The following is a 25,309-nucleotide window of genomic DNA, read 5'->3' on the forward strand; positions in this document are numbered from 1 at the left end:
CTGGTCTTGACCTTGGCCATGATCCATCCTTCAAAATGTCCCTCTTTGTCACTCCTGGTCATCCCTCTTCTTAGTCTTCATTTGTAGAGTTGTCTGAGGGCCACTACTAGTCCGCATTTTCAAGTTAACAAACTGCCTGATGGGCTATTGTCTGCATGCCTGTTCATGGATACGCTTGAAGTAAGGATTACCTTCCGGTATCTTATTTAGGAGTTAATTAGTGGAAACCTGGGAACAAATCCAACTATCATTACAATGTATCCTATACTGACATGATTCTTCTTGTACATTCTTTCCCTTGTTTTGATGATTTGAACTGCCTTCTTCCTCGGTAATGGTGACCTGAAATTGGATTCCCACATCCAATTATCTACGAATTTATCTATAAATGTATCTGTCAGGGAATTTTCAAGGAATCTTGTGTGTCTACCAAATCACCTGAAAGACACTTCAAAAGTGCATAAGAGCATTCAGTCTTCATAAACTGCAACATTATTGATGAGTTAATGCAAAAATATGTTTCTAGGTATTGACACCGATGAGAATGGCGAAAGTTTCTTGGATGTTTTTGGGACCATTAAAGATGATTTGGAAGAGCAATCCAATATGCCTGGTAATAAGTATGAACTTGCTCTGGACTTGGAGATTGATTTTCCCAGAAGTAAGTTCCTTAAATAACATTCCACCAACTGCAATATTAATATTTCCAAATAAGTCTTCGTTTAGATATTTAGTAATAATTTGTCCTATAATATAATTTGCATTGCAATCAGAAGTTTAAATGGTAACAGTCATACGTAAGGGAGAAGGGGTACAGTGTTTGTAGATACACTGGTTTTTCAAGGCAGTTGATCATGTACAGAGGGACCATAAAAGAGCAGTTGAGGATCTTTATTGAACATTGTGAATATTGACTTAGATTGCAAAAGTAGAGGGGTACTATTGAAACCGTACAAGACTTGCACATTAAGCTGCAACGTTAGTAATCTGTACGATTTTGGGCATTCAGTTAATTTGAAGCACATGCTATAGGTGTCATGGCATAGAGTCACTGAAGTCTGGCTTTATGGTCAAGATGAGTGACTTGAGAAGATGAAGAATTGATGAGCGTGTTATTTAAAATTTGTCATGCGGAACCCATTGTGCAATCTTTCAAAAGATTCAAATGATGATTTGAAATGAGTGAGCAGGGAGTAACGTTTCCATGAGAAATAGTGTATGTATTTCACCAAATAGCCTGTTTCTCTGTATTGTTTGTTGTGACAAGTAACAAATAATTGGGAAATCTGTGTGATTAACCAATTAACTTGCTGTCATGAAGTTGTACTTGCTATCTGACTGAAGCTGACAATGTGTGGAGTAATGAGAAATTACATATAGAAACCTGGATCCTCATTTCGTTTTCCATTAACGGTCAAAAGTAGTTCATTACCTGCATGGTAATTTAATAGATTCCTAGGAAATAAAATATAACAATAGAAAATGCAATCACAAAGATTTGATTTTGGCCCAGTCTTTAAAGAGGAAGTTGGGATTAATTCTTACAAGATGTAACTTATTACACTGCTGATACAATAGTCTAAACACTATTAATGAATTAAGCTAAGTCATTAGATCATGTCTTGAGTTAAACAGATGAACCAAGCTAGATAAATTAAATGTTGTTGTATCTTGGATTGACACTGGTAGAGTTCATAGCGTTCATCTTAAAGGTGGTTGTAAAGGTATCTGCCTGCTGCATAGCCATGTTTTTAGCCAAATATTACCTTGTTTCCAGTTCTGCTATGCAAATATGATTTCTGCCCTGACTAGTCTGACATGTTACACATGATACCTCATGATATTTGCATTGCTAGTATTTATCATTGCATCTTGTTAAACAAAAAATAACACATTGATGCATACTATCTGTTTCCTACTGTCCTGAAGACTAAGTCTCTTCAGAATTCTGTGTTTGTTCAGATTTCCAATATCCGCACTATTTTGCCTCAATTTTGTCCATGCTGATACGTTGCCCACTATACCATAATAGTTTATTTTCTGCAACCCTTTGATATGAAACCTTGTTAAATGCCTGTGGAAGCTATGCACTATGCACTACTTGTTTCCTTTCTCCACAGTGTCTATCACTTCCCCAGATAACTCCAGTAAATTAGTTAAACAAATTCCCCTTTCACAAAACCATGTTAACTGTGCCTGATTTCCGTGAGTTTTTCAAGGTACCCTGCCTTAACATCTTTAATAGTGGTTTCCTATGCTATTTATTATGCTATCTGGCCAATTTCCTGCTTTCTGCCTGTCTCCCTTTATTTAATGAGGAGTCACATTTCCTATTTTCCAATCAGATGGAACTTTCCCAAAATCCAGGGAATTTTGGAAAATTAAAACCAACATATCAACTATCAGATAAGCCATTTCTTTAAGATTTGAGGATGATGCAGCACTCCCACAAGTGACTGATTGCTTCTATCCAAGTCACTTTTACAACTTGGTTTCTGAACATCGTTGTGCTAATAGCATCACCAATTAACAGAACCACTCTTCCACCTTTTCTTGGCTTCCTGTCATTCCTAAATCACATGTATTCTTCTGTATTCAGATCCCAATCCTTGTCATCCTGCAGCTCTGCCTTTGCAGATAGTGGTTGATCCAGAAACCATTGAATCTTTATTTGAACCATTAATGCAACTTTAGGTATGTCATTTGCTCTCATTGTTGGATTGCATTGCTAATGCCCTTTAATAGAGAAATAAGAGTTTACTTTTGAACAAGATCGTGTATGCACTGCAGTTGGAGACAACTAACTGTTCAAAACAATATTCAGTGGAGCAAAAGCTCTTAAATGGTATCTACCCAAAAGGTTTTCTACAATGGGTTTGGTGGTACTTGTTTCTTTTTTAAGATTATCTATTATGTACACTCAAAGAGAAATTTGTGTATTAATAGCTGCTGAAGACTTGGATACAGAGAGTGAATATCTGTTACCTCCAGTGTTTGGAGAAGAATACGAGGAACAGACCAGACCTCAATCTAGAAGAAAAGTACGGGGCCATTTCCTTCAATCTAGCCATAGTTTTTCATGTTTTGTACTTCATAATGAAAGTTGAACTTTACAGTCTTCTCTTTGTAAGAACATGATTAAAAGCACAATTTTAATTATATCTAACAAACTTAAATATCTAATTCAAGGAAACTATCCTAGTTATCTTCATATATTGATACCAGTACCTCCAGTTTTCTTTATCGCCACATTGCCTTTGCCTCATTATTTTATTGTATTTATAATGTTCTGCAGACATTAAGAAGACAAAACTACCTGTTACTTTTGTATTAATAAACAAACTACAGATCCATTTGGGGTCATTTATACTTTGTAAAATACCATTTTACTGCGTAAACCAAACTCACATTTATTAGATTGGTATTTTGTGTTTGGTGCAACTTGCCTTGTAGCACTAAATTAATTTTAAAATGTGACTAATAAGTTCTGCTTTCATAGGGTGCAAAGCAAAAAGCACTTTCTGATGGTCATTCACAAGATGATAGCATTGTCACTCCTGAGATTGGTTTTACCTTAAGTTACGTTTATGGTATAACTGCGTGGAAGCATTGGATTGCAGCAAAGAAAGCAAGGAGTGAGAATACGGTCGAGATGGATGGATTAAACTCTGCTTGTAAGTTTCTCTGCTTGATACTTTACATTTCCATGATGTTTAGTCACAGATTCATTGAGTGGAATTTGTGCTCCCGTAGATGGGTAAGGTAGAAGGCAGGAGGGGCTTTTAATTAGATGGGATGGTGACAGACTCAATTCTGACCTCCTCCTGCCACCACCAGAAATAATTTCCTTGCCATAGTGCCATGGCTGACCTTCCAAATCAGCCACCAGTTTAGGTGTTCAAGTAGTCAATTATAATGGATACTTAAGGACTTTTCTCGCCAGAACTAGGAAATAACCAAGTTACAGGTGGGGCTGCCAACATCCAGCATTCCAGGAAGCAAAATAACCTGTGACCTGTTTGTAGATGAGATGGCATCAACTGATCAAAAGCACTCATTGCCTGATCAAGGATATAAATATCAGACATGGGGAGAGCCTGCTGAGAACCATCTTATTGGCCTCAATTATAGACGGTCTTGTCATTTACTCTGGGAGGCCCCATTTTAATGTTTTTTCCGACCTCCATTTCCTTTCAACTGCTGTACCTTCATCAATGTTTCAACATGTGGAAAACTTCAACAATGAAGTTTATTGGACACCAGGGCAGAAAGTGGCCATTCAGCCCATTGAGTCTGCTCCACTATCCAGTGAAACACAGCTGATCTGATAATCCTCAACTCCACTTTCCTGCCCCTTTCTCCTGTAGCTCTTTTTGCTCCTGCTGATTAAAATCTTAGACTTGAATATATTTTATGATCGAGCCTCAACAGCCCTCTGCAGTAAAGAACTCTACAGGATCACTACCTTCTGAGGGAAGAATTCCTCCTCGTCTCTGTATTAAATGTGCAACCCTATATTTTGAGATTATATCTTTTTGTTCTTGACTCTCCAATAAGTGGAAGGAACCTTTCAGCATCAATCCTCAAGTCCCTTAGGAATACCATATGCTTCTCATTGTATGTTGAAGCTGAGAGCAGATTCAGGAGGCTGTCACTTGTTCGACTAGGATAGAGCGCTCTGCTGCCAGTTATTTGGTAGGACCACTCAGGCTTTGGCACGCCTTGGGCTACAGTGAGGGTTGGCAGAGACCATGGCTTTGCAGGAATTGGCAGGACTGGAGGGGCAGTCTGGGAACAGGGGAGCCTGAGCCTGGTTTGTTTTTCTTTGTGAAAGACTTGGATATACTGCCTGCATTGGATGTAAATGAAAATTTGTCAAACTAGAAATTCTCAAAGTCAGATACTGATTTGTGTTATTTGTTGATTTGATAAGACGATGAGTGAGATGTTTAAACTTGTACACTGGAGTGAAACCTGTGAAGGTTGATCACTTCTACTTTCCTGCAGTTAACTAAATTGCAGATTGCAAACATTTTCTTTATTCAGTGAGATGATATGTATAATACAAGATGATGAGATTCTTGTCCATTGCTAACAAAGGAAAAACTCATAAGATGCAAGAATCCTTCTTAATAAGCAAAATTGCATTGTTTGAGAATTGGATAGTTATTGTGGAGTGCTGTTCATTAACCAAAGTATTTTTAAAAAATAAGCACAGAATACCATTTTTGGATCAATTAGTATTCCAAAATGAGTCTAAATATATCCCCCTGCTGCAAATTCAAACTGGTGCACTTTTTACATATGAAATCAGTTCTTCATTGAAACAAGTCTGAATGAGAGTCCTTGCCTAACAAGATAAAATTGGTATGTTTTGATACAATATCATGAGCTAGCCAGACAACAATAGAGACGCGCCTCAGCCAATTAAATTTAATTGATGTCAACATTTTGGGCCCAGTGACTTTTCTTCAAAACTGAAGAACTCCAGTTCTGAAGAAGAGTCACTGAACCCGAAAGGTTGACTCTGCTTTCTGTCCACAGATGCTGCCAGACCTGCTGAGTTTTTTCAGTATTTTCTGTTTTTGTTTCAGATTTCCAGCATCCACAGTTCTTTGTTTTTTTGTAAATTGAATTGATGCCTGTTTCAATCATTGCGGCCATGTTATCAAGACTATTTAGGATGCCAGGGTGGCTCTGTGTTGCTGCAAGACTGAGAGAAAGACCAGGTTGCTAACTGAGTGAATTGAGCAGGGCAGTTGAGAAAAGGGGTCACTGAGTGAGTGAAAAGGCTCAGGGGTGTTGGGAAGAGGGCAAGTGTGTATAATGGAGGCACTGTTAATAATAATCCATATATTTGTGCAGGGAGATTTTGTAGAGAAGACTCCAGAGTCTTCTGATGCCAAAGTAATGGAGAGCTTGGCCAAAGCTTGTATGACTATACTTTAAAGACATGGATTTTTTATATTTGCATTCATATCAATAATAGCTTACCTTTATAATTATGCATTGCATTAAGGCAGTATAGTAAAATTCAGTTTTGTTTTTATTGGTATCTGAAGTTGAGTTAATTTTCAGGAGTTTATATAGCCTCATTAAGTGAACAAGGCCAGCATTAGTTGCCCATCCTTAACTGGCCTTGAGAAGGTGTTTTACATAAGATCACATTGAAAAATAGATTGCAAAGACTATCATCTTCTGTTAGTATGGACTTCACTCTGTATTACATGCTCTAACTGCATTGAATGCTGAAATATTAAGGTCTCTTTGATGATTTGAAAAAGGAACATTTGCCCAGAGTCTTGAAGTGATAAGTGGTTAACGAAGGAAAAAGGAATGTTTCTATCACTTGGAACTCTTAACAATTCTATCAATTTGAGGTGGCCAAGAAACATTTGTATTCAATACAGAGCATAAAAATATATCACATAAATGTACAATTCATTGCTGCAAACAAAGCACAGATTGGATGTGTGGTTTAAAATTCAACTTGTTGTGAACGAGTGCCAGAGGTAATGATTTGGCTAATATAACCTGAGGTGAAAAGGGAATTGATTAGTTGCAAGGGAGTGAATTTCAATACAGGAATTAAAGTTTCATAAGGGAATAGAATAAATGTTTCAAGGAGGATAATATTGCTGGTATACTGAAAAAGTGCCAGAGACTGAAAATAAGTGGATTGCCGCTTGAAAGAGCTAACTGATGCAATGGACCTGATAACCGGATTCTGTGTTCCTCTATCAAATGAAGATAACACTTTTTGTCGTCTTAATGCTGAGATAAAGGAAATGATAGTTACCAATTATGCAGTAAAGTAGTGAGAAGACTCAGTTGACTCTCACCTCCAACAATGACAACAGCAAATTGCATTTATGCAGCCTCTTTTTATGTACTAAAACATCCCATGGCACTTCATTAAAGTGAAGCAATAGCTAGGCCTTTCAAGAAACTATTAGATAGTTATCCAAAACCTTGATCAAAGAGTTGGGTAGAAAGATGGAAATTCCAGAACTTCAGGGCTGCACAAGATTACCAATGATGATGTAGTTAAAATCGTTGAATTGAACTAATCCAGAGGTCTTGGGGCGTCATAGAGCATGAGTAGATGAATAGAAGTGGGGAACAGAGTGACACTATGGAGGGAATTAAGTACAGGTAAAATTTTCAGCAAGCTCAGGAGTAATGAGGGGTGAAATTAAAAATGTGTTTGGATAGGTAGCAGAATTTTGAATAAGTTTAAGTTTATATAAGATGAAAAATTAAACTAAATAACTTCTTCCACACTTCTTCTAGTGTTAGCAAAATCTGCGCACATTAAAGGGGAACTGTTGTCATACACTGCTGCAGAGCTTGATTGTGGATTGGCTATGTTTGTAAAGGAAGTCCGAAGACCAAATGGTGAACATTATGCACCTGATAGCCTCTATTATCTATGCCTTGGAATTCAACAGGTTAGTTAAATAATTAAACTTGCTTACAGATATATCTCTTCACGTTGTGTTTGCTTTACTATTTATGAATATTTTAAATCTATACATAACTTCTGTTCTAAATGTCGCATTTCAGTCAGATCTATCTTACGTTGTGACAAGAATCCAGGCAAGATTTCCTAACCTATTACAGTTCCAGACAGATATTCCAAATTGTTAAGCTCCTAGGTGAGGTGGGATGATCTGTTCTAGTCACCCATCTCCTCAGTTGGTCACAACAAGGTTAATTTGATAATTTATAGTAGATTTATGAAGACAACCTGACATACTCAGGTGAGTATGACATACCCTGACAGCAGATCCCCCGGCACACATTGCTAAGAGGAGGAACAGGACATTTCTGCACTCTATATCTTGCTGTCAATTCCCCATTAGTTCACTTTCTACATAAATATCCATCTTTCTTCTGCGGCCTTCTTGAAGGCCATTTGTTGCAATTCTTGGTTTTTAACATCAACATTTTAACCAGCTTGAATCTGATTCTAACATATGCATTCTTGATCTGGGTTCTCCCATACTTATGGAAAATTATTCATTAACTTTGATTCCATTTTTTTTGTGTGTGTGTCGATCAAGTCAGGTCTTAACCTCCAAAATATTGTTCTAGTTTACCCAGTCATTTCTGTCACAAAGTTCCTCCAGCCATTTACTAAAGTGAATCACCAATCTGCTTTCTCCAAGGCCAAGAAGGTGTACCATTCATGGGAAGTAGGTGTCCTTGGCTAGACTAGCCTTTATTGCCCATATCTAATTGCTTGTGAGAAGATGGTGGTAAGCTGCCTTTTTGAACCACTTCCGTTCGTCAGTTGCAGTGCTGTTAGGATGAGAGTTAAGATGAGATGTTTTTCCAGCAACTGTAAAGGAGTGGCAATACTTTTCCAAGCCAGGATTGCATCTAGCTTGGAGGAGAGCTAGCATGTTGTGGTATTGCTATGCATCTGCTGTTCATACTTATTTGTGATTCAGGTCGCGGGTTTGGAAAGTGTTATGGAAGAACCTTAGGGAGTAAATTTAGTGCTTCTTAAAGATGATACCTACACTGTTGTCACTGTGTGTTTGTGATTAAGATAGTGAATGTTGATGCTGGTGGATGGAGTCCGATCAAGCAGACTCCTTTGTTCTAAATAATGTCAGGTTTCTTGTGTGTTGCTGGACTTGCACACATTCAAGCAAGTGGAGAATATTCCAATTCACTTCTGACTTGTGCCCTCTAGATGCTGAACAGACACTGGGAGTCAAATGGTCACTTACTCACTGTTCAACAATTAGCTTCTGATCTGCTGTAATATCCACACCATTTCTACAACATGGTCCAGTTTAGTTTTCTGTTCAGTGATAATGGTGGGGGATTCAGCAATGGTAATGCCATTAAGCATCCATTTGCTGCTCAAAGCTAATGCTGCTTGGAGACTTCCTTCACCCTCTCTTTCCGCCACACTAAACTATTAATGGCACGTAGCTTCTGAGTTCCAACAGCTTTCCCCAAGCCCTAACCACTACACTTAACTATGCCTACTGGCTTCCAAGAGTTCTCCAGAGTTCAAACTGCTCAGAGTCTGATACTGCAGAGTCTTTTCAAAGTAGAGCCTCTTCTGCCTGATCCTAAGTATTTGATTAGCAGTGAGTGCAAAGATAGCAACCTTCCCCTCTGACAGCCTCCATCTAACTGACTAAAGCCAACTCCTTAGTAACTCTTGTTCTGTGCAACATGCTGAAATCTTCACACCAAGCCCAGACCTTGTTCCTAGGCAGGATGGAAGCACTGGAACATCCTGTTCCCAGAATGTTACAACAATATGAATGCTGATTTAGACAATGACATTGGATACAAAACTGTATTTAATCACAGGCGTATTTATGTATTCTAAAGGAATTTGCCAGGTTAAGTAATTAGCTTCTAAGATTCTATCATTAGCTGGCTATGTACAAAAATAGCTCCAGCTTGAAAAATGTTGTCGTACAAACCTTAATGCAAGTACTTCAAGAAATGTTATCACTGAAGAGGTTGTTGTTTTGGTTTCTAGCAACAAGCCTGTTTTGCTGAGATAACTGTGAAGTGGAAAGTTTAAGGAGCCAAACACACAATTTCTTGGAATCATTTCCTGGGAAGTTGTTATCATTTACAAGAGCCTTTCCTAAGGTTTATGCTTGGTATAAGTTCAGAAGTGCTCTTGGCCCTGTTTAGGAGCTGATCAACAAACCCTAGAGAGAAACCTGAAAATGGACAGCCTTCTGATTTTACCTTTGCCAAATCACCACAAACACATTTGCTCTTGATTCTGACTTATCTCAAGAAACCATTTGATTGTGTCCTAATCTAGTAAATATTGAATGGTCAGTCTGTTTTCCATATTACTTGAAATATCACTGAACTATGTTCCTGTTATCCTATTGTTTTGACACCACAATTCTATATGGCTCATTTGAGGTGTTTCATTGCAGAGCAAAGTTCACACTTGTTTGACAAATGGCACTGTAAATTATATTTCCAGCTTTAACATTCAGATTGATTGGTCACAAGATTATTACAGGTTTTTTTTTCCTCCTACAGTATCTCTTTGAAAATAATAGAAATGATGACATATTTAGTGACTCCTGCTATAATACATTTAATGAAGAATTTAACACAATCTTGAGGAGTTGGCGACCAAGTATTTTACCAAATGGTAAGGAACTAAACCATATTTCTCTACTGTCTAATTATGCTTTTCCTAAATAAATTGTTCTGTTCTAGCTCTCACCCTACATCTTTCTCTAAACAGCATAAGCATAGAAAGCTCTTCAGCCCATTCAACCAGTCCACCATTCACTAAGATAATGATTGTCCTGCAACCAAGCTCTGTTAATCTGACATGGTTCTATATCCCTTAATAATTTTGGACAACAAAATTCTATCACTCTTTTGCACTTACTTTTAAATTGAGCTTGTATTGACCACTTTAATTGTGGTTAAGTTTGGGTTCTCCTTGCAATGTAAGCCTTGGATCCTTGATACTATTCTGCTGAATCTGCACTGTACTTCTTCCAAGGCCTTCTGAAGAGTGATGTCCAGAACAGTGTACAGTAAATAGTTTCTCCCTTATTTCCCTCCCTGTTCCCTACTGAAAGTTCAACTTCACGACTACCATGCCAGATAACATTGTAAATGATTCTCTTTCCTCAGGTACTGTGCCTACCGTCAAAACCACTATCATTGTGGGCTGAAGGGCCTGTTCTGTGCTGTACTGTTCTATGTCCTATTATTATCTCCTCAAATACCTGCCTTCTGACTCCTCTGGTTGCAAAATATTACCCTGTCATTCCTCCCCAAAATCCTTAGATTTAAATTAGGTTTTAATTTCATGACTTTTTGCCTGTTTTTCCACAATTTCCCAAGTTTGATCCTTTTCAATCAGGTTTCCACTCTGCACTATTCTAAAATAGCTCTGATTGAAATTAAAAATGATGTCATCTATGACTTACCTTGAAATAGCTATCCATTGTGTTAACTGCACTATTCCCTTTAATGCAACTCTCCATCTCAGTCAAAGTGGTATCCTTTTCCTAAATCTATTATAGACAGAACACCACCTCCATTTCCTGCTTGTATATTTTTGCTTCTGAAGGCCTGATCTACGCACAAACTACCTGACAGTGGCTATTTACTTCATCTAAAATTAACTGCACTCTGGTGTCAGCATTAAATATTGTCTAAATTAAAAATTCTAACCTTCGTTGCCTGTCACTAACACCACAATATGCATACATGAGCTACTTTTCGCTAATGAACTTGACCACTTTGCTGCAGGTTTGCACATCACTTTTGATCTCAACAAATTCAGACAATTGCCAAAGCAGAACTTCCATATCAGCCTGCACCTAGTAATCCAAATAGTCCAATTCCAATATACATTGAAGGAGAGACCCTGAAATATGTTGATCATTTCCAGTACCTCAGCTGCACCAGCTCAGCCTTTTAAAAAACATGGCAGCAAATGTTTGACAACAAAATCCTGCACAAGTCAACAATGGCCATAGCATACTGAGCAGCTATACCCATGCTTCTAAACTAGTATCAGTGGCCCATAGTAGTGCTAACAACATTTTGTCAGGAGTGCTTCTGCTGTAACCTTCGGTTCTAATGAAAGGACAGTTGAGCAAATACTAGTTCACTTCTTGTAGTTAGTCCTATAAATATTCAGACAAAATACCTACAGAATCACCTTTGACGGTCTGGACATTTGTCTGGATGGCCGAAAACTCTCTTCCCAACCAAGTCCTGTTCTTTTAACTCTCATGTGGCCAATATTCTGGGAAAGAGAAAGAAAACAGTATGTGTACACTGAAGATCACTTGAAATGAGTCAACATTGAGCTTCATAACTGGAAAGGGCTTGCTTCCAGTTACCAGCTACCATGGCAATACCAACCCCTCCAAGCTGTGTCACATTTTTAGTCTCAACATCTTAATGTGACAAAGATGGAAAGGAAATGAAGCAAATCCTGCACTCTCGTTCCCACTATGTCAAGGTTTGTCCAGCCTCATGAACGCAAAGATATTTGGTTGCGAGTCAGCCTGTTCAGTTATGTGACGATCTATACAGAAACTCAAGACCATGTTGGTTTAACAGAGTAAATTATCTTAGGTTCTGATGAAGAATCACAATTTGAAATGTTAAACTCTGCGTTCGTCACATAGATGCTGCCAGACCTGAGTTTCTCCAACAGTTTCTGCTTTTGTTTCAGATCTCCAGCATCTGCAGTTCTTTGTTTTAAATGATCTTATGATTTACTGAGCAAATCGGCTATTCATGATTTGCAGGTATTATATATGTGAATTTTACATATACATATGACCTGTTGCATAATTCATAATTTCTTTTTTTTAGGCTCTATATTTTCACGTGTTGAAGAGGATTATCTATGGAAATGCAAACAGCTGGGGCCACAGTCACCATTTGTCCTTCTTAATACTTTGCTGTATTTTAACACTAAATACTTTGGGTTAAGGACCATTGAACAGCATATGAGACTTTCCTTTGCAAATGTTGTCAAACAGTGGAATAGAAACTCTGACAGTACTGTATGCATTCGATACGAGGTACCTGCTTTGTGTACAAATGACAATCAAGGTAAAGTTTTTGAATGCATAATATAGGTTGCTTTTTTGACTATTCACAATCCCAGATATCTGTTTCTAAACATTTTTCCATCATTACAAGTTTTTAAAGGTTTCAAACTAAGTAGCCATAAAGAATGCGTGATAATGATAAGTTACATTTTTCTCAAGATTATTTTTCTAAAAAATTATACCTATAATATGCTTTGTGGTGGTGAACTGTAATAGTCAATCCAAAGTTGTACTTGTTAGAAAACATGTGAGCTCAGTTTTCTGAAAAGGCAGATGACAGGGCTGTCAGTCACTGCTCTTTTTAGGATTAAATGGAATTAAATCACTTAAATGGAATCAACAAACTGAGGGCATCCTGATGGAGCTTGCTGGCATCAGATCAATCCAATAATTTGTGGCATGGAGTGTCACAATAAAGTTGCAGAGAGCTGTTGCTATCACTGAAGAATGGTGGCACTGGTGCAGAAGCTGCTTTGCACAAATTATTTTTTCTCCTTCTACTTCTAAGACAATTTGAAATTTACCATTTGAAGCTTCTTTGCCACTGTCACTGTTGAAATCTTTCTGAGAATTTGTGGAACATGGCTCAATGAGTTCTGATCTTGGAAAACTCTGATTGCAATACCAGGAAAGTCTGTCCACCCAGTGATAGGCTCCTGTGAGATGGCAGCTGGATGATAGTCCACATTAATGAATGGAGAGCTTAGTGAATCCATTTTGAGGCTACTAAGAGTTGAAATTCAGATTTGGTGACAGTTGAGACCACTTCTAGATATAAAATGAAAAGAGTGGAAATTTGCTACAGTAACACAATCCAGAATGCTGAATGGTACGGTACTTTGATTTTGACTGAAACCTATGTCAAAAGCAACACTTGTATCTGTATTTGAGATTTGTGGATATAAATTGGGTTTTCCTGGATTGTCATGAAATGCAGTTGAAAGAAATCCAACGTAAACATTGCAATATCAACATGGTAACTTGGTGAGATGTGTACTAGAAATTCTCAAACTTTGGATCTGAATGAGAAAATAAAGAACTATGCTGGTGGAGAGATCACTGACCAGTGCATAGTTTTAAGATAAAGAAGTTTGTAGGGTATGTGAGGAGAAAAAATGTTCACACAGAGGGTGGTGGGATTCTGGAACTCACTGTAAGGGTGGTTGAGGCAGTAACCCTTATAACATTTAAGAAGTATTGAGATGTATGCTTAAAATGTTAAGTCATATAGGCTATGAACCGAGTGCTGGAAAATGGATTTAGAATAATTAGGTGGTTGTTTCTGACTGGCACAGATTTGATAGCCAGAAGATCTTTTTCTATGCCACAGACTTCTTTGATAAATATTATTGGAATGAAGGAAGTCTTCAGAAAGCTTCAGCACACAGAGATTTTGATGTCCATTATTTAACCAAAAATATACTGGAGGCAGTCCAGCGAAGGTTCACTAGGTTGATTCTGGGTATGATGGGGTTTTCTTATAAAGAGAGTTTGAGTATTTTGGATCTGTATTAATTGGAGTTTAGAAGAATGAGATAGATGGAAGAATGACCTAATTGAAACATAAAATTCTTTGGGGACTTGAGAAGGATAGATGTGTTGGGAAACTGTTACCCTTGTGAGAGCATATTGGACCTAAGGGCATCATTTCTGAGTATGGAGCTGCCCTGTTAAGCTGAGGAAGAATTTCTTCTGAGAGTAATCAGTTTATTGAACTCCTTACCACAAAGGGCTGTAGAGACTAGGTATTTAGGTATATTCAAGGCTGATGCAGACAGATTTTTAATTAGTAGAGGAATCAAGACTTGGGGGTAAGGCAGCAAATTAGAGTTAAGGATTCTCATTGAATGGCAGAGCATACTCCAAGGGCTGAATGGCCTATTCATGTTGCTGTGTCTTGTAGTCAAGCAACATGCTATGCAGCATCCTAATAATTTATTCATATGAAACCATACTTCAGTATCAGCAAATTAAAATATTTCACATTGTGTTTTCAGACAAAATTACACCAGGAAAGAGAAAACGTGAGGAAGATGATCCTGTGTTTGAACAAAAGGAAAACTTGGCAAATCCATCGAGATGTCCTGTAAAAATGTTTGAGTGCTACCTCTCAAAGTGGTACGGTTAAAACAAACTGTATTCTTTGTCTTCATTACACATGTTCCTTTCCACACTTAATTGACATTGCTATAAAGGAAATTTTTAAAAGCATTTATTCTTGGTAAGTCTGAGCAGCTTGCAGGGTCAGCATTTATCACTTGAGAAATGTTTACATTAGTGAAGTCTTCCTTTGGATTGCGTAATGGAATGTGAGTGTCTCTGGCTAGGCTTTTTTGTTGCCTATCCCTAACTGCCCTTGAAAAGGTGGTGGTGAGCTGCCTTCTTGCTACGGTTCATTAGTTATGGAAAGGCTCATATTGCCACGAGGAAGGCTGTGCAAATTTTCACAGCACATGGAAGGAACAATAATATAATTTCAATTCAGAGTTGTGGGAGGTTTAGAAAGGAACTTGCAGGTGGTGGCATTTCCAAGTAGCTGCTGATTTTGGCCTTCTAGATGATTGAGATTAATGGCTTGGAACGTCCTGTCGGAAAAGCCTTGACCAACTCCTGCAGTATATCTTGTCGATGGTACACACAGCTGCCACTAGGGGGCCTTAGTGGAGGAAGTGAATGTTCAAATGAATGGGCACTGCAAAGTGGGATGCTCTGTCCTGGTACTGTCAGATTCTTCGAATAATGTTGATGCCACACTTGTATCCAGGCAAAAGAACACAACTCTTGGAATATACTATGTTAGATAACGGACAAGCTATGGGTCGTAAGGAAGTGAGTTACTGCCAGACTCTGACCTGCTCTTGAAGTACCATTTTTGACCAAATTACATCAATGTTAATCTCCAGGATGCTGATGACGGAGTATTCAGTGATGGTAATGCCATTCATTGTCATGAGAGATGATTATATTCAGATTTGTTGGTTTGACGCTCAAATGTAATTTGCCACTTATCAGCCCGAGTCTAAATCTTGGCCAGATCTTCTCCATATGCACATGGGCAGTTTCACAAATGATGCTGAACATTGTGAATCATCAATGATCATCCCCACTTCTGACCATTATGTTGGAGGTAAAGTCAGTGATGAAGCTTGGCGTACAACTCTACCCTGATGAACTCTTGTAGTGAAGCCCTGGGACTGAAACAACCACAATCATCTCTTTTGTGCTAGGCTAGGTATGATTCCAACCACATGTCTTCTGTCTTGTAACATGATGGCTTGTACCATTTCATCAGCTCTGCCAGACATTGCCTGTTGTGGCTAAGGAGCCTCCCTCTGGCTTGGCAGTCCCTACCAGTTTTGCTGCAGAGGAACGTAGCAGGAAAGCAGGTCACGTGTACAATTTTCTGGTCTGTTTTCTCTGAGCCCTCTTCTCAGCAAGCTGAGCTTTTTGTTCTTGCTGGCCTGCTCCATTACCTTTTCAAACTTGCAGAAGTCATGGCAGTAAGTGACTGTGAAAATCACAACTTGCACCTACAACCTCGCTTTTGCAGGTATGGATGCCCAGCAAGTTGAAACACAATGACCAGTTCAGCACCATCCATGAACATGGATGAGCAATGAAATATGCTGATAGATTAGCCCAGAGTTGTTTACCTTATCCCACCAAGTGATGCCAAGGCTATGTCTAAGACAGTGAATGACAAACTTGAGCAGTTTCCACTGTCAAGAATATGTTGCTCAGTTCTCCTTGTAGATGAATGCACTGATGGTGCAGTCTTGGTAGATTTGTGGTTTAGTGTTCTCAATCAGGTTGCTGATATCCCACATTATCTTGCTTATTTGCGTATAACAGCTGAATTTTTTACAATGATTGTGTTGATTTCAAAGTCAAATTATAGATTCCTGGTGATAGTACAGCCTAAATACATAAAGCTATCACAACCTAAAATATCACATTGTCATTGCTGATAAATGTCATGAGAGTATCCATTTGCCACTGCAGGAATTCCTCGCTGGGATGTTCATAGAAAATCATAGAATCCCTACAGTGTGGAAATAGGCCCTTCAGCCCAATGAGTCCACACTGACCCTCAGAGCATCCCACCCAGACCCATCCCCATATAACCCACCTAACCTACACACTCCTGCATGCTACAGGCAGTTTAGCATGGCCAATCCACATAACCTGCACATCTTTGGACTGTGGGAGGAAACTGGAGCACCCGGAGGACACCCACGCAGACACGGGGAGAATGTGCAAACTCCATACAGACAGTCGCCCAAGGGTGGAATCAAACCCTGGTCCCTGGCGCTGTGAGGCTGCACTGTTAACCACTGAGCCATGGTGCTGCCCTGTTAGTGTGGCATTGTTAGCATTGTGCAACTCTGTGCTGATATTTTGATGCACTTTTGTCTTCAGTCTTAGATGAGTACAGCTGAGCAGCTTTTCACCTGTTCTGCAAGGTTTCACCCTTTGCAAATGACTTGAAGGCATGTGACAGCAACCAAGACAAGAATGTACCTCAGAGTTTCAGTATCAGAACACAACCTTGTTTGATCCATTGTGAATCTCAAAGGACTCCATTGTTGTCACATCATGGTTCACCGTACCTATCATGTTGTTATATTACTGAATTCTGCATTTGACCAGGCAAGTGGGAAATATTCCATCACACTGACTTGTGCCTCGTAGACAGCAGATGCCTTGGTGAGTCAGGAGATGAGTTATTCACTGCAGGATTCCTAACCTATGACTTATTCACATAGCGAATGTGTACAGCTAGTCTAGTTCAGTTTCTGGTTAAAGGTAACCTTCAGGAGATTGATGGTGGGGGATTCAATTATGTGTAATGCCATTAAATGCCTTTAGACAAAAGTTGGATTCTCTCTTGTTTGAGGTGGTCATTGCCTGGCACGTGTGTGGCATGAATGTTACTTGTCACTTGTCAGTCCAAACATAGATTTTGTCCAGATCTTGCTGCATTTGGGCGTGGATTGCTTCAGTATCTGAGGAGTCGCAAGTGGTGCTGACCAATGTGCAATCATTAGCAAATGTTCCGTTTCTGATGTTAAATTGGAGAAAATGTCATTGATGAAGATGGTTGGGCCTAGGAAACTACCTTAAGGAATTCCTCCAGAGTTGTTGTAGAGCTGAGCCTACAACAGCCACATCTACATTTGTGCCAGGTATGACCAAAAAAAATCAGCAGTGTTTTCCTTCTCCTGATTGCCATTGACTTGAGTTTCACTATGGTTCTTTGGTGCCACTCTCAGTCAGATGCACGCTTCATGTCAAGAGTAGTCACTCTTACTTCATCTCTGGAATTCAGCTCTTTTGATGATGTTTGAAGTATGGCTGCAATGTGGTCAGGAGTGAAGGCCCTGACCAAACCCAAACTGGACTACTGGATTATTAGTTACATTACCAGTCTCTGTAGTTTCACTACCATAGTACTTATTCCAGATTGTGTCAACCCACACTAATTTAGAGTAAAGCAAAGCACTGCTGACACGTTAAAAGATGAAATTAAATTTCAATTAGTAATGCTATTGAACTTCAAGAACAATTATGGCACTCATTGTCACAGTGATTGTGCTCCTTGAGCATTTCTGGAGGAAGAAAGAGAAATATATCTTTGAGTGTTGTAAACAAATGTGTAAGGATCCACTGTTAGTTTTACGCTCATATCGAAGGATGTGCTGTTGTTGGCGAGTTGCAGACAAGGTTTACAGGAATAATCCGGGGAATGAAGGGCTTGTCCTATGAGTAGCAGTTGAGGGCTCTGGGTCTGTATTACATGGAGTTTAGAAGGATGAGAGATGGATCTGATTGAAATTTACAGAATACTAATAGGCCTGGATAGAGCGGAGAAGATACTTCCACTGTATGCAAGGGTACAGCCTTAGAGTGAAGGCACCAGCCCCTTAGAACTAAAATGAGGCGGAATTTCTTCAGGCAGCGGGTGGTTAGTCTGTGGAACTCATTACCATAGAGGGCTATGGAGGCAAAGTCATAGGTTCTTGATTGATAACAGGATTAAGGGATATGAGAGAAGACAGGAGAGTGGGATTGAGGAAACATATCAGCCATGATCATCTGGCAGAATAGATTCAATAGGCCAAATGGCGTAATTCTGCTCGTATTTTATGATCCTGAGAATGCATTGTTGTATTTATTTTGATAGTGGTATATTATGCCAGAGGATAATATTTAAATAAGTATCTCGGATAAACAGCGTCCAATCTAGTTGTTGTCTTCCTTTGGTAAATTTGCACCATATGAGGCAACAGAAGTGAGTCACTGGGTCGTATTAAATTATAGAGCAGAGTCAAGGTACTATGATGTCTGTCCCTTCCCTATTTCTTAGATATTCTCTTATCACCCTGTTCAGAGGTATTATTATATACCTCTGGATCAGGTGGGACTACAGCCTGGGTCTCCTGGTCCAGAAGCAGGGGGACTACCACTACGAAACAAGAACCTTCTTGTGTGTCACTGGATACTTAATGAGTCTCAACCATTGAATTGGCAGTTTTTGAAATTTGCAGCTTATTTTTGTATAACTTTTTCTATTTCAGATGCAGTTGTCTTTTTAATAATGTAGGAAGTTAGGACATGGGTTCATGGGAGCAGCAGTAAGGCTACTCTTCAGGCTTGCTTCACCATTCCATAGTATTTTAGCGGATCTAATTCTTATTTCATATTAACTTTTCTCCCTGCATCCCACAATACTTAACTACCTTGTCTATTAGCAATCTATCTACCTGAACGTTAAATAAATCTAATAACGCAGCTTTAGCTGTCTTCTGTGGAAGAGAATTCCGTACTCCTACAACTCTCTGCCATGAAAGGGAAACCTCTTGTTCTCGAGCTAAGTTTCCTAGTTTTAGTCTCTCCTACCAAGAAAACATGCTCCAGGTATTCACTTGATCTAGTCCTCTTGGTCTGACATGTTTCAATTCATCACTGATCACCTCTCATTCTTCTCCGGTGGCGGTGGGCCTAACTTGTTCAACCTTTCAAAATAAGGTAAGCCTTCATCCTGAGAATGAATCAGGTGAACCTTTCATGAAATACGTCTTAAGCCATTGTATCATTTCTTCAAATAATTAGACCAAAACTGTACACGTTATTGTAGGTGTGATCCAAGCACTACCCTGTAGAGCTGCAGTAAAATTTTCCTACATTTTTAAATATTCCATTCCCCTTACAATAAGTGGCAAACATTTCATTTGCTTTGCTCATCACTTGCTAATGTTTTGTGATTGATGTGTCATATGTGTCATTGTCATTTGTGCCAATGGAGGCTGCAATCTTTCTCCATGTAAACACTATGCTGTTTTTTTGTTCTGCCAAACAGGCAAGTAGACATTTATCCACATTATACGCCATCTGCCAAGTTTTTCCCTCTCACTTAGCCTATCCATATCCCTTGCAAATTCTCCATCCTCTATTGACAACTTACTTTCATGCCTGTCGCAGTGTCATTACCAAGGCTTTGCTCCTTTCTAATCATGTTGTCTGGGTTTATTCATCTAACACATCTCAGCAAGTTTACTTTTCATCTTAAAAGACTGCAAGTAAAATGCTTGTTCTGCAGATGTTCCATAGGTTTTACCAGTCTACAATGTTTAGTTTGGTCAAGTTTCAGCATTGATTCTTTTAACAGAATCATTTCCCTCTTGCAACAGATGCTGCCAGAGCAGATTTCCAATATCTGCATTACTTTGCTGTTGCAAGAACATAGCATCACTTGGTTTAGTTCTGGGAAATTAAGCTCGATGAAAGAGGTGGAGAACAATTCAGTCCACAATGTAATCAGGTTCAGTTTGAAAACAGAAAAGCTTGTAATGGAAGTCAAGAGATCTGAACAGCATTTTTGGCTAACAGCTCCATGCAGATCCACTGTAGAGAATCTAAATGGACCACAAAATAAATTGTATTTACTGTTTAGTGAAATGGGGATCAATCAAAGAAAATAAGTCTTTCAACACAGAACTAAAGTGTCAGGCTAGATTATACACTGAAATCCCTGGTTGTAAGATGAACTCTCAATCTTCTAACTGAAGCATGACTGTTAAAAGTGATGGTTGTTTGACATATTGTTAGTTCAGAATTCAAGCAACTTGCAATATTGAAGAAGGTTTTTCAACCCATATGCCTATGCTGGCTGTTTGAAAACAATCCAGTTAGTTCTGTTCACATACTCTTTTCCCAAGGTTTCTTTTCTTTTTCAAGTATGTATCCAATTCTAGCTTAAAGTAGTTAAACTATCAAACCAGGGGCATGGTCTGAGAGTTAGGGCCAGATGTTCCAGAGAAATGTTAGGAAACACTTCTGCACAGGAAGAGTGGTAAAAGTTTGGAACTCTCTTCCACAAACAGCAGTGGATACAACCTGAGTAGTTAATTTTAAATCTAAGATTTTAAAAATTGTTAAGCAAGGTAATTAATGGGTTTGAGTCAAAGGCAAACATATGGTATTAGGTAACAGATCAGCTATTGAAAGCTGGAACAGGCTGCAGGGGCTGGATGTACTGCTCCTTTTTCCAAGTTCCTAAAAGTTGCTTTTGCATCTGTTTGCTGTAACATTTCAGTTTGGAGTTTTTGTTTGATCCTCTTTTCCTAATTGTATACATAGCTTTATTAGTTGAGAAGATATTGGAGGAATGTGAAAAATATTTCTGATTTTATTCTCAGACTAGTCAACATTTGACTCTATTTTACAAAATACTCTTTTTTCCATAGCCCTCCAAATCTACAACAGAGAACAGACCTCTTTTATCTGCAGCCAGAACACTCCAGTTCACCTGATGGTCCGATTTGGTACTCCAGTGTCCCTTTGGACCGCAACATCTTGGAAAATATGCTTGTACGGATTCTTGTGATCAAAGACATATATGAAGAAAATGAAAGGGACAGTTCTGAAGTAGATGAAGATGATATTGCTTGAAATTTCCCAATTGAGCAAAGAATCATGACACTGTTATGTCAGGTTTCTAGAGTTTAATACAGGAAAACAATGGTGTGCATTTCCTGGAATGATCTTCTTTAACTGAGTTAGTAGCAATATACCCAGATTGGGTATTATGTAAATAACCCTAAATGAGAGGAGAGTAGCAGATGTTAGCAATCTCCCTAGTGACTTTTAGGATATGTATACTTCAAAACAATTACTTTCACTTCAGTTTTTTTAAAAAGATTATTTATTGAATTGATTTGTTGTCAGGAAGCATTTCCATTTGTAACTTTTTACATTACAAACTAAGGATCTCAAATGTGTCATGTGTATTTTTTTTTCTGATTTGAGAAACTTGCATTAAAACAAACTACAGTGTTTCAAAATTTCCCTACAGAAGGGATGATTTTAAAGGGTGCTGTCTCCCTCATAAGGGTGTGCATCTATGTACAGTAATAAATATAGTCTTAGAACTATAAATCAATTTAGAACTAGCCTCCTGATGGTTGTCCTTCCACAAATGTACCAGTTGGTGGAGTTTTCACCACAGATTCTGTGAGCATTAATTATTTGTTATGCTGATGGATGGTGCGGTCTATTTTAATTCTCTGTAAAATAACTGGTTTTATGGAAAGAAGACCTGAAATAAAGAATTAAGAGAATTACTGAATACTGACTAAATGTCATAGTGGAAGGAAAACTTAACTGCATTGAGGGAAGAATCTACATATATATTCTGCTCCCTTGGAAAGGAGATAATTTAAATGTGGTCAGTTAATATTGTTCCATTGCTTGATCTGAGTTATAAAAAAACTACAGCATACCCCTTATGAATAGCTTATGTAGGTCATATGTTTGGCAAGTGTTACTTGGAACTGATTTAGAGATAACGTTTCTTGCCTCTGCCTTGTCATTCCTCTCTGGTGCTGAAGGACTTTTGGCTTTAGAGCTTGCTGTTATGATTTGTGTTACCTTATTGCACTGATACCTCAACTTTGTTTTTCCATGTGCCGTTTTTTTTTCACTCTTGTATCAATTGAGCTTTAAACCCCCTTACATCAGAACTGACATCGGATATTAATGTGGGTGAGAGGGCACATAGTCCAGTCTAGTGCCAGTTAGAATCAGATCTCTCACAGCGTGTCAGTAATTTTACCCTCCCTCCCTTAAATTCCCTGTATAGATATTGAACGTTTATGTGTTGATTTGCATCCAGATATGGAGCAGACAAGCAGGTGCACTGCCTTATCAAGGCCTTATTTGCGATTCGGAATTAAGATGCATCATTAAGCTGCGTAAGAACAAAAGTTGCAAAATTGCACTCTCTTGATTTTAGAACAGTTTTCACCAAGATATCCCCTTGATTCTTTGCACAGATATATTTCTGCATGGATTGTTGGACACATCCCTAATTATCTAAGCGCAGTGAACTCCCACCCATAGAATGGGCTAGCTCTGGAGCTTGAATAGATTTCACAAGTTTTGTGCTAAATATTTTGAATTTATTAGATCCACATTGTATGGTAACTATATAAAGTGCACTTTTGCATACTAGGAAACATACAACGGATCCCTAGTAGTACAAGCCACCATAATTTCATTGCAGTGTCATGTGAATTCACCTGTCTTTATAGATAATGGATTAAAAAGCACTATAAATAATATATCAATGTTATAAAAATGCCACTGAACCCCAACAAGGTGTCCTACTTTAACAAGTTTTGTCTTACTTTAAGAAGATGCATGAGTGAACAGAATCCAGTTCTCAAAGATGCATTTTTCGTATTTAATCTTGCCAAATTTAATGCAAGACAACTTTATCTCCATTCTAGGCAGTAACTTTCATGTTGGTTGATGTGAAAGTAAATGACCATGTGTTCCTGTGTTGCCAGCTTTAATTGTTGTATGCCAACTACATTTATCATATATATTTCACATATGGTACATTATCAAATACATTTATCTCACTGACGAAAGACATCCTCTGGTTACCCAAGGCCTGAATGTGGTCATAGATCCATTTCTTGAATTCAGGTGACCAACAATGGGTTTTCTGGCCATATTGACTAAAAATAATAAAATGCTTGAAGTACTCAGCAGATGAGGTGGTAACTATGGAAAGAGAAACAATTAACAAAATTTCAAGTTGATGTCACATTCCATCAGAACAGGAATGAGTTTAGAATATAATAGGTTTTATGCAAGTATAAAGACAGTGGAAGCGAAGAGGTTAGAAGGGATAATGATGGAAGAGAAAATTACGATGGAGAGGAAGGATCAAAGGCCAGAAAGAACACCAGTTGCAAGGTAAAATGGGTTGATAATACTCCAAGAAAAACAAAATTTGAATCCAGGAAAGCTATAAAGCTATAAATTAAAACTGCAGGTTCTGCCCAACAAAAACTGGTCTAGTGGATGTAATTCAAAATTGCAGAGACCATCATTATCATTTGCCAGACATGGTTTCTCGATTTTTGACTTCATCGTGCTTCCATTGTTTAGAGGTTTTGGTAGTAAAAGAAAGTAAACTATCTGATAAGTCTTCACAACACTGAGGATATTGGAAATCTGGAGGGAAAATAGGCAGAACGTTTTGTTGCAAACCTGAAATTTTGATCATTTAATTATTTCCATGGAAATGCACGGGGCAGGCAACATCTTTAGAAACAGAAACAGTTGCAATGAAAGGTAATGAACCTGAAACCTTTTCATAGGTGCTACCCAACCTCATAACTGTTCAGTTTGCTTTCCCATCTGGGAAGAAGAATTCTGTTACTTGGTTCATGACTGATCTGGAATGGGCTCAATAATTTGTCATGTAATTTGTAGTTACCATTCTAAATGCCTGGTAATCTAGGTTTAATTAATTTGGCCTTTAGTTGTGTCAAAAATGCTGCTTTTAATAAAAATGTTATAAAATAACAAAATTCTAATTGGTTAAACATCTAAATGATACATTGCATTTATGACTTGAGGATACTTTGAAACACCATTTATGAGAACATAGGCAATTCTGCAAACCTTCTGGAAACAAAACCAAAGGAAGTTGCAAGGTTGTAGATTAAATGATGAGTTACATGAAGTAGGTGCAAGAAAAGCCACCCTGTTTGACGCTGTTAGGCAACCGCTTTTCATGAGAACAATGCACAATGCCTGGGCGGAGATGGAGGTCAAAGTCAACATTATCTCCAAAGACCATGGACCTGTGAAACAATATACCTGAAAAGATTTGCAAAGGTAAAGCTACCTAACTGTACCGTATATTGCAAGTCGATATCCCTATATGGTACATGACTTAGCAAATGCTTATGCTTGAGCACAACGTAGTACCATGATAGAACTCTTTGAAAACCTCTGTCTATAACTTTAATTCCTTTTTTTTGTAGGTATGCTACAGGAACCACTTAGCAGGCCCAATGTCATTGCTGCAAGCAACATCTTAGAACATGCTGATGGTTCCATCTGTATACCTTATCAACTGGTATGATCAGTTCCCTGGCCTAACAACCTTGCAACTATGACTTAGAAATGGTGATCATGTTTTACTTTACACATTGAATTTGGTCCTGCATTTTGTCCAATTTATTCCTTGTGATCTGTGTGCTTGTATAAATTTGGGCCTAAACCATGTTTCCGCTTTAATATTTTTCTCTCATTTCTTGTTCCTCTCATTCAAGTTGATTGCATCACACTTTTCCTTAACATGTAGGATCTAAAGCACAATTTTGAACTACTGTATCTTCATTTGTTTG

The 25,309-nt window shown here is 38.3% G+C and overlaps 1 protein-coding gene across 6 annotated transcripts in view; it reads left to right on the forward strand.

The window, feature by feature from the left end:
- Window positions 1-24,254, forward strand: part of zmym2 (zinc finger, MYM-type 2) — a 160,458-nt gene extending 136,204 nt beyond the window's left edge. For all 6 annotated transcript variants that reach the window (XM_048532385.2, XM_059646659.1, XM_059646662.1 and 3 more), the window contains 8 exons: window positions 527-661; window positions 2,947-3,041; window positions 3,500-3,674; window positions 7,294-7,451; window positions 10,042-10,156; window positions 12,358-12,600; window positions 14,597-14,717; window positions 21,347-24,254. In XM_048532385.2, the coding sequence (XP_048388342.2) occupies window positions 527-661; window positions 2,947-3,041; window positions 3,500-3,674; window positions 7,294-7,451; window positions 10,042-10,156; window positions 12,358-12,600; window positions 14,597-14,717; window positions 21,347-21,551 (1,247 nt within the window). In that variant the 3' untranslated portion in view covers window positions 21,552-24,254. The remainder of the gene's footprint in view (window positions 1-526; window positions 662-2,946; window positions 3,042-3,499; window positions 3,675-7,293; window positions 7,452-10,041; window positions 10,157-12,357; window positions 12,601-14,596; window positions 14,718-21,346) is intronic.
- The last annotated feature ends 1,055 nt before the right edge of the window (window positions 24,255-25,309 follow it).

This window comes from Stegostoma tigrinum, chromosome 6 (genome assembly GCF_030684315.1).
Source record: "Stegostoma tigrinum isolate sSteTig4 chromosome 6, sSteTig4.hap1, whole genome shotgun sequence".
NCBI lineage: Eukaryota > Metazoa > Chordata > Chondrichthyes > Orectolobiformes > Stegostomatidae > Stegostoma > Stegostoma tigrinum.